Source organism: Chlorocebus sabaeus, chromosome X, assembly GCF_047675955.1.
Source record: "Chlorocebus sabaeus isolate Y175 chromosome X, mChlSab1.0.hap1, whole genome shotgun sequence".
NCBI classification, from domain to species: Eukaryota; Metazoa; Chordata; class Mammalia; order Primates; family Cercopithecidae; genus Chlorocebus; species Chlorocebus sabaeus.
Genome location: NC_132933.1, coordinates 104103182 through 104115360, shown reverse-complemented (window position 1 = coordinate 104115360; position 12179 = coordinate 104103182). Strand labels below are relative to the sequence as shown.

Below are 12179 nucleotides of genomic sequence, written 5' to 3'. Positions count from 1 at the left end.
CAACCAAAGTCATTCACAATCTCTCCTTGATACCCCCAGGCCTGAGACCCTCATTTCCCCGACTCACTGACCTGCCGTTCCCACAGATAAAACTGCCCCTTTCTCTCCAAGTTCTCAACAAGTTGCAACTGCCTTCTTTTATCGGCTTGTTGTTCAAAACCCATTTTTAGGCCGGGCGCGGTGGCTCACGCCTGTAATCCCAGTACTTTGGGAGGCAGAGGTGGGCAGATCACGTGAGGTTAGGAGTTTGAGACCAGCCTGGTGAAACACTGTCTCTGCTAAAAATACAAAAAATTAGCCAGGTGTGGTGGTGTGTGCCTGTAATCCCAGCTACTCGGGAGGCTGAGGCAGGAGAATGGCTTGAACCCAAAAGGCAGAGGTTGCAGTGAGCCGAGGTCACATCATTGCACTGCAGCCTGGGCAACAACTGTCTCAAAAACAAAAACTCTGTCTCAAAAACAAAAACTCGGACACTGTGTCTCAAAAACAAAAACAAAAACCATTTTTAATCTAATGACAGCACATACATGTTAAAACAATTCAAACAGGTTGGGTGCAGTGGCTGACGCTTGTAATCCCAGGACTTACAAGGCCAAGGCGGGTGGATCACTTGAGGCCAAAAGTTCAAGACCAGCCTAGCCAACATGGTGAAACCCTGTCTCTATTAAAAACACAAAAATTAGCTAGGCGTGGTAGTCCACGATTGTAATCCCAGATACTTGGGAGGCCAAGACACGAGAATCGCTTGAGCCGGGAGGCAGAGGTGCCCATGTTGGCCAGGCTGGTCTCTAACTCCTGGTCTCAAGTGATCCACCCTCCTCAGCCTCCCAAAGTGGTGGGATTACAGGCGTGAGCCACAGTGCCTGGGCAACAAACCTTTCATTAGCTTGTTTTGTCTAGTATCTTATAGCCTTATAGAAGAAGTTTTTAAAATAATTTTTATAAATTTAATATGTGAATATTGAAAAACAACAATAAAATAATTCATTCCAATGGTAAAACAGAATTTTCCAGGTATCCCTGACTCGAATTCCTGACTCTCCTGTGATTTCATTCCATCACATTTCTTTGGAAGCAGAGTGGTGGGATGAAGGGGCAGGGCTCTGTTGAGAGAAGGTGGAAGTGAATGGGAAAGGCATTTATCACAACACTCTTTATGATGAAAAAAGAACATAGAAATAAACCCAATGCCGGTCACAAATAGGGGACCAGTTCAGGGCTGGGTGTGGTGGCTCATGCCTATAAATCCCAGCTCCTTGGGAGGCTGAGGTGGGATGATGCCTCAAGGCCACAAGTTCGAGACCAACCTGGGCAACATATCAAGACCCATCCCCCCATCTCTTTTTTTTAAAATACAGGGTTTCACTCTAACATCCAAGCTGGAGTGCAGTGTCATGGCTCACTGCAGCCTTGACCTCCCAGGCTCAAGTGATCCTCCCACCTCACCTTCCTGAGTAGCTGGGACTATAAGCACACACCACCACACCCAGCTAATTTTGTTTTTGTAGAGATGTAATCTCAAGGTATTACCCAGGCTGGTCTCAAACTCCTAGACTCAAGTCATCTTCTTGCCTTGGCCTCCCAAAGTATTGGGATTACAGGTGCAAGCCACCATGCCCAGCCAACCCCATCTCTCTCTCTCTCTTTTTTAATTGATTTATGTTTGAGATGGAGTTTTGCTCTTGTTGCCCAGGCTGGAGTGCAATGGCACGATCTCAGCTCACTGCCACCTCTGCCTCCAGGGTTCAAGTGACTGTCCTTGCCTCAGTCTCCCAAGTAGCTGGGATTTTTACAGGCGCCTGCCACCATGCCCGGCTAAATTTTTATCTTTTTAGTAGAGACAGAGTCATCATGTTGCCCAGGCTGGTCTCGAACTCCTAACCTCAGGTAATCTGCCTGCCTCAGCCTCCCAAAGTGCTGGGATTACAGGTGTGAGCCACCACACCCAGCTTTTTTTTTTTTTTTTTCCCAGAGACAGGGTCTCGCTCTGTTGCCCAGGCTGGAGTATAGTGGCACAATCACAGCTCACTGCAGCCTTAACCTCCCAGGCTCAAGCAATTCTTCTGCCTCAGCCTCCCGAGTAGCTGGGACTACAGGCATGTACCACCATGCCTGACTAATTTTTGGTAGAGATGGGGTCTCACTTTGTTCCCCAGGCTGGTTTCAATCTCCTGGACTCAAGTGATCCTCCCACCTCAGCCTTCCAAAGTGCTGGGATTACAGACATAAGCCACTATGCCCAGTTGACACCATGTCTTTAAAAAAAAAAAAAAAAAAAAAAATCTTCAGGGAACCAGTTCCATAAAATGTCACCCTTGAATTCCCTGGGCTTCAAATATCCTCATCTGTAAATTGGCGATAGTAATAGGACCCACAACCTTCAGTTATTATGATTAAATTGGCCGGGTGCAGTGGCTCACACCTGTAATCCTAGCACTTTGGGAGGCCGAGGCAGGCGAATCACTTGAGCTCAGGAGTTTGAGACCAGCCTGGGCAACATGGTGAAACGCTGTCTCTACCAAAAATAGAAAAATTATCTGGGCATGGTGTCAAATGCCTGTGGTCCCAGCTCCCGGGAGGCTGAGATGGGAGGACTGCTTGAGCCCAGGTGGCAGAGATTGCAGTGAGCCAAGATCATGTCATTGCACTCCAGCCTGGGTGACAGAGTGAGACCCCATCTCAAAAAAAAAAAAAAAAAAGATTAAATAGATTAACATATATAAAATACCTTGAACAGTACCCAGCACATTGTCTCATAAATATTGTTCTTGTTAACGTTACACGTTTGTGCAGTGAAATAGAGTCTATTCTTTATCAATCATGTTACAAAATAGTATTTAATATTAAAAGACACTGATAAGCTTGTTACATGGACGAGGGAGATGCTGAGTCAATACAATACAGTGGGATCTTTCAGTGACTTTAAAACATTGTTCAATTGATTGTATTTGTTATAAAAATAGTGTGGAAAATAACAGCTTCGAATTTTATGTCAGTTGATGTTAAGATCCAACAGGAAGTTTACCCTGATAACGTTAAGATGAACAATTTGAAACGCAGCTTCCTGCTGGAAGTTGAAATAGAGATGATTCAGATAGCCTCCTTGGATCCAAACCCCAAAGCTTATTTTGCCTAATTCTATCTTCTGTCTTTAGAAACTCAAGCCTCAAGCTTTCTGGGGGCATCCAAGTCCAGCCATCCCAGTCACACACACACAACCGACCTTATTCATCCCAGGGGTGTGCAGAGGCCCACTGCAAGAACTGGTGAACTTTCAAGGCGTCTTTACATATATGATGATTTTTTATTACATTATTCAAGTTTTGCTTGGACAAGATTGTGCTGCTAAAAAGTGGCCTACACCACTTTTTTTTTTTTTTTTCTTTTTTTTTAAGACAGGGTTTCACTCCCGTCACCCAGGCTGGAGTGCAGTGGCGCGATCTTAGCTCACCACAACCTCCGCGTCCTGGGCTCAAGCGATCCTCCTGTCACAACCTCCCGAGTAGCTGGGACTGCAAGCGCCCGCCACCATACCCGGCTAATTTTTGTAGTTTTAGTAGAGACAGGGTTTCACCATGTTGGCCAGGCTGTGAACTCCTGGCCTCAAGTGATCCACCTGCCTCGGCCTCCCTAAGTGCTGGGATTACAGGCGTAAGCCACCGCGCCCGGCCCTACACCACTTTTAAAAGTCGTGTTTCTTCTCTTTTTTATAATGTACTTCTGATTTCTAGGGCATGATTCGCAAACTCACCCCTGACGCTGTGTCCCTTAGACACTATCCTTCTATATACAAAAAGTGCCATTAACGAGTGGGTAGAACTCGAGGGGTGGAGCCTCCGTCCTTGGGCCTGAAGCGAATGTCCCTCAATGCGCCTGCGAGACTCCCACGCCCTGGGAAGGATGTCTATCGATTCGCTCTGGGCTCGGCAGCTCTTTCTGATAGCAGGCGGCCATCTTGCTTGGAGCCTGAGAAAGGGAGGAGAGACAGAAGGAACCGGCGACAGTGGTCTCAGGGCCGCTCCGGGGGGCCTCAAGAACCGGAGGCAGCCCCGGAGGTGGTTCCCGATCCCGGGCTATGCTCTTGGACCTGAGAAGGGAAGGCGGAGGGCGGCGGGGACAGGATGGATGGGGAATGTCAAGCAAGGAATACTAGGCGGGGGAGGGGCGTTGCTATGGCGACTGGGGAGGGGCGGTGTCTGTTCTGAATCGCTGTGTGTCACCCCGGCGCTGCCCAGGAAGGGCAGGGCTGGGGTGATGACCATGGTAACAGCCGGGTGGGAGTTCGTGACATCTCCGGCGCGGAGGGACTCGATGTCTATGGCAGTGGTCGCCTGGCGGACGGGACGGAACTAGATCCCTTCGCTCGGGACGCTCACATTCCAGGCCCTTGTCCTGCAGGCTCCCGCGGGCGGACACGCCAGAGGAGGAGGCCGGGGAATGGCCGCGGTGTGGCAGCAAGTCTTAGCAGTGGACGCGAGGTGAGGCGTGGGGTCGAAGCCCAGGGGAGCAGAACTTACTGTGGTGCATGCGCAATGGCGATAAGTGAGGCTGGGCGGAGAACTTGCCTTAATGCGGCTGCGTGGGCATGCCGGAGGTGAGCATGCGCAGTAGCGGGGGCGGGCACGCCCGCGGTGAGTTGGCTGGGCCGGAGAGGATTCTAAACAGCAAGCTGGGAAAGTGTGGTCAGATATGGGCATGCGCAACGACGCTGCCTGTGAGTGGGAGGTGGGGCTCAGGCTAGTGACATCCTATCCCCTATGGGTGTCCCCTGGACTTTTTTTTTTTTTTTTTTACATCATCACTTCCCCATTCTGACCCCATCACCTCCCAACACTGACCCCCTTAATGTCATTCTGACTTCTGTCGCCCTGGTATACCGACCCCAATTATTGTCTGCACTGACTCAGTCACCCCGTATGGACCCCAGCAGGGCAGCAGACTGACACTGTTGTCTGCAAACTGACCTCATGACCATACTCATTATTACTGCAGACTCACTCCCACTGCAGGACCAAGAGGTCCCCCATCACCACTGCTAGTCATTCTAACCACCCAGGCCCCAGTCACTGCCACACACCTCACTCTCCTGCCCTATCTCCCGAGCTGATTGATTCCCTCTGTCCTGTGCCTGCTGCCTGCCCTGCATCCTGACCCTGCAGGTACAACGCGTACCGCACACCAACGTTTCCACAGTTTCGGACGCAGTATATCCGCCGGCGCAGCCAGCTGCTGCGGGAGAATGCCAAGGCTGGGCACCCCCCAGCGCTGCGTCGGCAGTACCTGAGGCTTCGGGGGCAGCTGCTGGGCCAGCGCTACGGACCCCTCTCTGAGCCAGGCAGTGCTCGTGCCTATAGCAACAGCATCGTCCGCAGTAGCCGCACTACCCTTGACCGCATGGAGGTGAGCTCCTGGCCACATTTACCCCCTGGGCATACCCTGCCTGCACACATTCACTCCACTGACTTTCATCAAGCGTCTGCTCTTTGCTGGGCACTGTTCTGCATCAGCAGAGGACAAAAATATAATATGCCAAGTAAATCAATAAATAGACAAAAAACTTGGTAAACAGGTCAGTAAACATATAGCAAGCCCTGTCTTGAGTATCTGCTGAGCAGGGGGAGGGCAGGAACAGCAGAACTCATGAGGAAGCCACTATACAAGCGGGCAGCGGTGGTGGTGGCAGGGGGCACCGTGAGAAGTGATCTGGCTCTAGGTAGATTTTCAGGGCTCCACACCTCAGAGGTTCTCGGGTTTTTTGCAGGATGCACCCACCCTGACCCTTTCCATTTGCAGGACTTTGAGGATGATCCTCGGGCCCTGGGGGCCCGTGGGCACCGTCGTTCTGTCAGCCGAGGCTCCTACCAGCTGCAGGCACAGATGAACCGTGCTGTCTATGAGGACAGGTATGCACAGAGGCAACCAAGGCTGGGGGTGGGTTGCGAGGAGGAGAGGGGCCCTGGGGCAATGGCAGACTGAACACTTTTGCATCTACCTCCTGTCACCCCTCACTTCCTATTGGGGCCCAGGCCCCCTGGCAGCGTGGTGCCCACGTCAGCGGCAGAGGCAAGTCGGGCCATGGCCGGGGACACATCACTGAGCGAGAACTATGCCTTTGCGGGCATGTACCATGTTTTTGACCAGCACGTGGATGAGGCAGGTGAGCCAGTGGGTGGCGGGTTCCATCACCAAGCATTTGCCCAAACTGTGACAACCAACCAAGGCATCCTTTTCTGAATCCAAGGCCCCTGGCACACCTCCAAAGGAGGAATGACCATCCGTAAAGCCTTTTGCAGACTGAAAATCCCTCTGCAAAGTGGTCTGCAGAGTCTCAGTGCTTCGTCTATTGGAAAGGGCCTCAGAAGCCTAAGAGAGCCCTTTGCAGCAGGCTGCCTGGGTTCCTGAGTCACTTGGAAGAGTTCAAAGCCTTTGCTGATGATAAATCCCCTTGCAGAGGGCAGAGTGGGCTACAGTGTCAAGGGTTTTGCAAACTGCCAAGAACTTGATTATAAAGTGTTCGCTAAGACAGGAACTTTCTCACATTGCAGAAGACTTGCAATCTGCAAAGGAGCTGCTAAGACTTAGGGAGTTTTGGCAGAGAGTCTTCTGGGGTTACAGTTCCCTTTGTCAGCCAAGGAAAGCCCTTTGCTGAGGCCACTGTGCCTCATGCCGTGGGGCCCCAGCCCCTGGCACACACGTCAGAGCCTTTTAGAGAGAAAAGTGCCCAATGAGTGTGCAGACTCCCACTAATGGCTTCTTGGCATTGCAGTCCCAAGGGTGCGCTTCGCGAATGATGACCGGCACCGCCTGGCCTGCTGCTCACTCGACGGCAGCATCTCCCTGTGCCAGCTGGTGCCCGCCCCACCCACAGTGCTTCGTGTGCTACGGGGCCACACCCGTGGTGTCTCTGACTTCGCCTGGTCCCTCTCCAATGACATCCTCGTGTCCACCTCACTGGATGCCACCATGCGCATCTGGGCCTCTGAGGATGGCCGCTGCATCCGGGAGATCCCTGACCCTGATGGCGCTGAACTGCTCTGCTGCACCTTCCAGCCCGTCAACAACAACCTCACCGTGGTCAGGCTCCAGGACACCCACTCATCAAGGGCTGATGGGCTGGGTCAGGAAGGCCATCTGAGGGATTCAGAGTATAAGGAGGGACAGCCAGGGGGGCCTAGGATCCCCCCACACCCGCCCAATCTCGTCACAGCAGTCCTAGTGTGGTCAGACTTAAAAGGGAAGCAAATCAGAAGACAGGGGAGTGGGCCGGGCGTGGTGGCTCACGCCTGTAATCCCAGCACTTTGGGAGGCTAAGGAGGGTGGATCACGAGGTCAGGAGATCGAGACCATCCTGGCTAACACGCTGAAACCCCGTTTCTGCTAAAAATACAAAAACTTAGCCGGGTGAGGTGACGGGCGCCTGTAGTCCCAGCTACTCGGGAGGCTGAGGCAGGAGAATGGCATGAACCTGGGAGGTAGAGCTTGCAGTGAGCCGAGCTGGTGCCACTGGGTGACAGAGCGAGACTCCGTCTCAAAAAAAAAAAAAGGGGAGTGCCATTCTTGGTCTGCGATGGCCTTGCTGTGGTATACTCCAGGGAGCACTGGCCAGGGGCAGGGTTCTGGCTCTGGGGCCCCTTTGGTCCCATCAGCTGCAGTCCTACAGTTTTCCAACTGCAGGGGCTACCTCTGAGGAGCAGGATGATGAGGCTAAGCCTTGTCTGGTCTGTCAGTGGCCCCACCATGTCAGACTCCAGGGTAGATTGGTCAGAGAGCAGGGGAAGGACATTAGAAAGTCTGGTGTAGCCCGGAGTGGGGTGGGGTGAACTGCTGAGGAACCGACTAAGGGTGAGCTTGTGGGCCGGGATTCTCCCCACATCAGCAGCAGCCCCACAAGTTCCAGAAAGGAGCAGCCAGGGAGCAGGGGAAAGCTGGGATCACAGGCCTAGATGGGCCCTGTGGTTCTCACACTGTGGGAGGACCGACCAAGGGGCAGCATGATGGCTCTGAAGGCCCTTTAGTCCCATAGGCAGGTGGCCTACTCTGGGCAGATTGCAAAAGGGGCTGGCTAGGGAGGTGGATTCATGCCTGGTCACCTTGTCTACCTGCCACAGCCGCACTGTGAATAGACTCAGGGACTAGCCAGTCGCATCAACAGCAGCCCCATTGTGGTCAGACTCAAGGAGGGCCTGGCTGGGAGCAGGATGATGGTCTGTGCATTCTCCCCACAGGTGGGGAACGCCAAGCACAACGTGCATGTCATGAACATCTCCACGGGCAAGAAAGTGAAGGGGGGCTCCAGCAAGCTGACGGGCCGTGTCCTTGCTCTGTCCTTTGATGCCCCTGGCCGGCTGCTCTGGGCGGGTGATGACCGTGGCAGTGTCTTCTCTTTCCTCTTCGACATGGCCACGGGTAGGCAGACAGCAGGCCTGCATCTGAGTGCTCGCCCTCCAGCCCTTCCAGGGCACAGCCCTCACCCTCGCCTTTGCCTTCCCTCCCTCTGCTGCTGCAGGGAAGCTGACCAAAGCCAAGCGTCTGGTGGTGCATGAGGGGAGCCCTGTGACCAGCATCTCAGCCCGGTCCTGGGTCAGCCGCGAGGCCCGGGATCCCTCACTGCTCATCAATGCTTGCCTCAACAAGCTGCTGCTCTACAGGTGGGTCCCCCATCAGGGCCTCCTGGAGATGGAGGGCCTGCCTCCTCCAGCACACTGGGACAGTAGCTCATCTCCTCCATCAGGTTAATTTAATTGAGGGAGCAGTAGTAGCAGTTAACAGTAATAGCAATAGTGAGCGCGTTTACAGCAATCACTGCGGCCAGGCCCATTCGAAGCAGTTTCCACGTATCACCATATTGAATCCTTGCACCGACCTGTGAGGTAGGTGCTGTTATTGTTTCCATTTTGCAGGCGAGCAAACTGAAGCATAAAATAGATTAGGGCTACCTAAAGCAGAGGCCTGTTTTCCTTTCTTTTTTCTTTTATTGTTTTTGTTTTTGCGGGGGGCAATTTGGGGGTTACTGTCCCCATTCACATCTGTCATGTTGCCCAAATGCAGTTCTCAGCCTGGGCCATACATTGAAATGACCTGAAGAGCTTCAAAAACTCTTGCCCGGGCCCCTCTGCAGGCCAGTAATTTCAGAAGCTTTGGGATGGGCCTGGGCATTGGTAGATTGAGAAATTCCCTAAGCGATATCTAGCCAGGCCTGAAAACCACTGCCTAACAGGATGCTTTTTATTCTACCCCTTTATTTCTCTCCTCCTTTTTAAACAATTTCTATATATACTTAAATTTTTTAAAATTTAAGTGTACCCTTAAGTTTGTACCCATTTCCCATAGCCTCTCTTCCTCCTGCCACCTCTGGCCTCCTTCTGCCACAGTAAAGCCCATTAACGATCCACATCTTTCCACATATCCTTGTCTGTCTACAAATCCTAGGCATGTACACATATCCGCGTGTGTTTTTGTTTGTGAGACAGGGTTTTGCTGTTACCCAGATTGGAGTGCAGTGGCATGATCATGGCTCGCTGCAACCTCCAATTCCTGGGCTCATGCGATTCTCCCACCTCAGCCTAAGTAGCTGAGATTACAGGCACACGCCACCATGCTCGGCCAACTTTTTAAATCTATTTTTTGTAGAGATGAGGTTTTGCTGTGTTACCCAGTCTGGTCTCGAACTCATGGCCTCAAGTGATCCGCGCACTTTGGCCTCCCAAAGTGCTGGGATTACAGGCGTGAGCCACCTTGCCTAGCTCCCACCACAGTTTTGAAGGAAAGACATTTTAAAGAAATGGCCTTTTCCGGCCAGGCACAGTGGCTCACGCCTGTAATCCCAGCACTTTGGGAGGCTGAGGCGGGTCGATCACCTGAGGTCAGGAGTCCGAGACCAGCCTGGCCAACATGGCAAATCCCCTTCTGTACTAAAAATACAAAAATTAGCTGAGCTTGGTGGCAGGTGCCTATAATCTCAGCTACTCGGGAGGCTGAGGCTGGAGAATTGCTTGAACTTGGGAGGCGGAGGTTGCAGTGAGCTGAGATCGTGCCATTGCACTCCAGCCTGGACGACAGAGCCAGACTCTATCTCTTAAAAAAAAAAAGAAAAAAGAAATGGCCTTTCCTACATTTCAAGTTTCTCACCAGGCGATGCCTTGTGGCAACCCCCCAGGTCACCTGTGGGGACTGTGGTTTATTCTAAGGGCTGTGCAGTTTTCCACAGTGTGGGCGTACCATAGTGTGTTTATTTCCTCTCTTTGTGCCTGTCTTAACACCAGGATCTTTTAGAGACCCTTAGAAAGAAAAGCTAGTGAATGAAACTGCAGAGGCTCCCATTTATACCAACAGAGATGGTTTCTGAACCATCAGTAACTCACACATCAGCCCCTATTTATAGTTTATGCAGTCATCTCAGAATTGGGTGTCATAAGCTGGGTGTGGTGTGTGCCTATAGGTGGTCCCAGCTACTCGAGAGGCTGAGGCGGGAGGATCACTTGAGCCTGGGAGGTTGAGGCTGCAGTGAGCCATGATTGCACCACTATACTCCAGCCTGGGTGACAGAGTGAGATCCTGTCTCAAAAACTAAAACAAAAAAAACGGGTTTCATGCACCTTGAAAAGAACTTAGGCACAGGGGTGGGGACGTAGGCCCACAACTTGTCTCCCTGCTGGGGCTGTGTTTTGACCCGCTCTGTCCTCCTGTCAGGGTGGTAGACAACGAGGGGACCCTGCAGCTGAAGAGAAGCTTCCCCATCGAGCAGAGCTCACATCCTGTGCGCAGCATCTTCTGTCCCCTCATGTCCTTCCGCCAGGGGGCCTGCGTGGGTGAGTCCTGTAGGGACAGGGGATCTGGGTGACTGGGGAGGGGCAGGAGCCAGGGCTGGTGCCAGCCTGGCTCAGACATCATGACACACTGATTCCCTGACTTCCTGGGCCTCATGACCCCTCCTGCCCCAACAGCCTCACTCTGGGACTCACAGCTCCAAACAGCTCAGAGAACTCACAGTTTGCACTTGATCTCAGCCAAAAGGCTGAGAAGTGATGAAAACTCACACTTTGAACGCACTTCCCCCCAAACAGCCCAGAGACCTCGCACTCTGCACACAGTACCGAAACAGCCAGGCGACCTCCCATCTAGGGATGGGGCCCCCTCAAACCTCCCCAAGCCATGCTAGGACCTCACACCTCGGACATACACCCTTCAACACCTCAGACACCTCAGGGACTTCCCACCACGGGCACCCCAGGCGCCTCCCGATGGCCTCTCCCTCTCACCCCGACAGTGACGGGCAGTGAGGACATGTGCGTGCACTTCTTTGATGTGGAGCGGGCGGCCAAGGCTGCCGTCAACAAGCTGCAGGGCCACAGTGCACCTGTGCTTGATGTCAGCTTCAACTGCGACGAGAGCCTACTGGCCTCCAGTGACGCCAGCGGCATGGTCATCGTCTGGAGGCGGGAGCAGAAGTAGGGTCCTGTCAGCCCTGCTGCTGTCCTCCATCCCACCCCTCTTACTCCAGCCTCGTGTTGTAAATAAAGTTTCGGTGGTCGTGCTGAGGGCCAGCTCCCAACTCTGCCAGGGACGGGCAGGGCAGCGGGCAGCTCCAGAAACACGGTGGAACGGGGTTCATTGACTCATTCGTGCATTCATGCATCGACGGATTCATTCATTCCACAAGCATTGATTGAATGTCTGCTGGGTCACAGGCACCGCCTTAACTGTTTTACACACTCATGCATTCGATAGACATTAGTGAGCCTCGACCGTGTGCCAGGAACTGTTCTGGGCACTGGGGATACTGCTCTGACCTAAACTGACAGAAATGCCTGCCCTCATTGGGCTTGCATCATAATGGAGACAGTAAACAAAAATACGGAACAGGCCAGCTAATGATGAGTGGTGTGAAGAAAATAAAGCAAGGATGGGAGACAGAGCTGCAGAAGTTGGGGTAGTGGGCTTTTTATGGTGACAGCATCAGGGAAGATGATCCTGACAGGGTGACTTTTTTGTTCTTGAGACAGGGTCTCACTCTGTCACCCAGGTTGGAATGCAGTGGCATGACCATAGCTCACTGCAGCCTCAATCTCTGGGACTCAAGTGGCCCTCACTTAAGCCTCCCAAGTAGCTGGGACTATAGGTGTGTGCCACCACATCCGGGTACTTTTTGTATTTTTAGTAGAGACGGGATCTCGCCATGT

At 52.6% G+C, this 12179-nt stretch overlaps 1 protein-coding gene across 4 annotated transcripts; it reads left to right on the top strand.

Annotated features, from left to right (window-relative positions):
• Positions 1-3951: 3951 nt before the first annotated feature.
• Positions 3952-11605, top strand: WDR13 (WD repeat domain 13). 4 transcript variants are annotated; one of them, XM_007991597.3, is made up of 10 exons: positions 3952-4055; positions 4399-4478; positions 5160-5400; positions 5794-5903; positions 6027-6157; positions 6767-7074; positions 8226-8406; positions 8507-8648; positions 10690-10808; positions 11267-11605. In XM_007991597.3, the coding sequence occupies exons 2-10, from the start codon at positions 4438-4440 to the stop codon at positions 11449-11451; spliced, it is 1458 nt and encodes a 485-aa protein (XP_007989788.2). In that variant the 5' UTR covers positions 3952-4055; positions 4399-4437; the 3' UTR covers positions 11452-11605. The 4 variants fall into 4 exon arrangements, with proteins under 4 accessions (XP_007989788.2, XP_072869838.1, XP_037848873.1 ...); XM_073013737.1 differs by having other exon boundaries at positions 3956-4055; positions 4399-4594; XM_037992945.2 differs by having other exon boundaries at positions 3962-4055; positions 5194-5400.
• The last annotated feature ends 574 nt before the right edge of the window (positions 11606-12179 follow it).

Excerpts from the sequence above, each read along its gene's own strand:
- WDR13 (XM_073013737.1), top strand. The coding sequence starts at position 4,533 with ATGGCGATAAGTGAGGCTGGGCGGAGAACTTGCCTTAATGCGGCTGCG. Across the intron at positions 6,158-6,766 it reads CCAGCACGTGGATGAGGCAG|TCCCAAGGGTGCGCTTCGCG; the intron begins GTGAGCCAGTGG and ends TTGGCATTGCAG. Across the intron at positions 7,075-8,225 it reads TCAACAACAACCTCACCGTG|GTGGGGAACGCCAAGCACAA; the intron begins GTCAGGCTCCAG and ends TTCTCCCCACAG.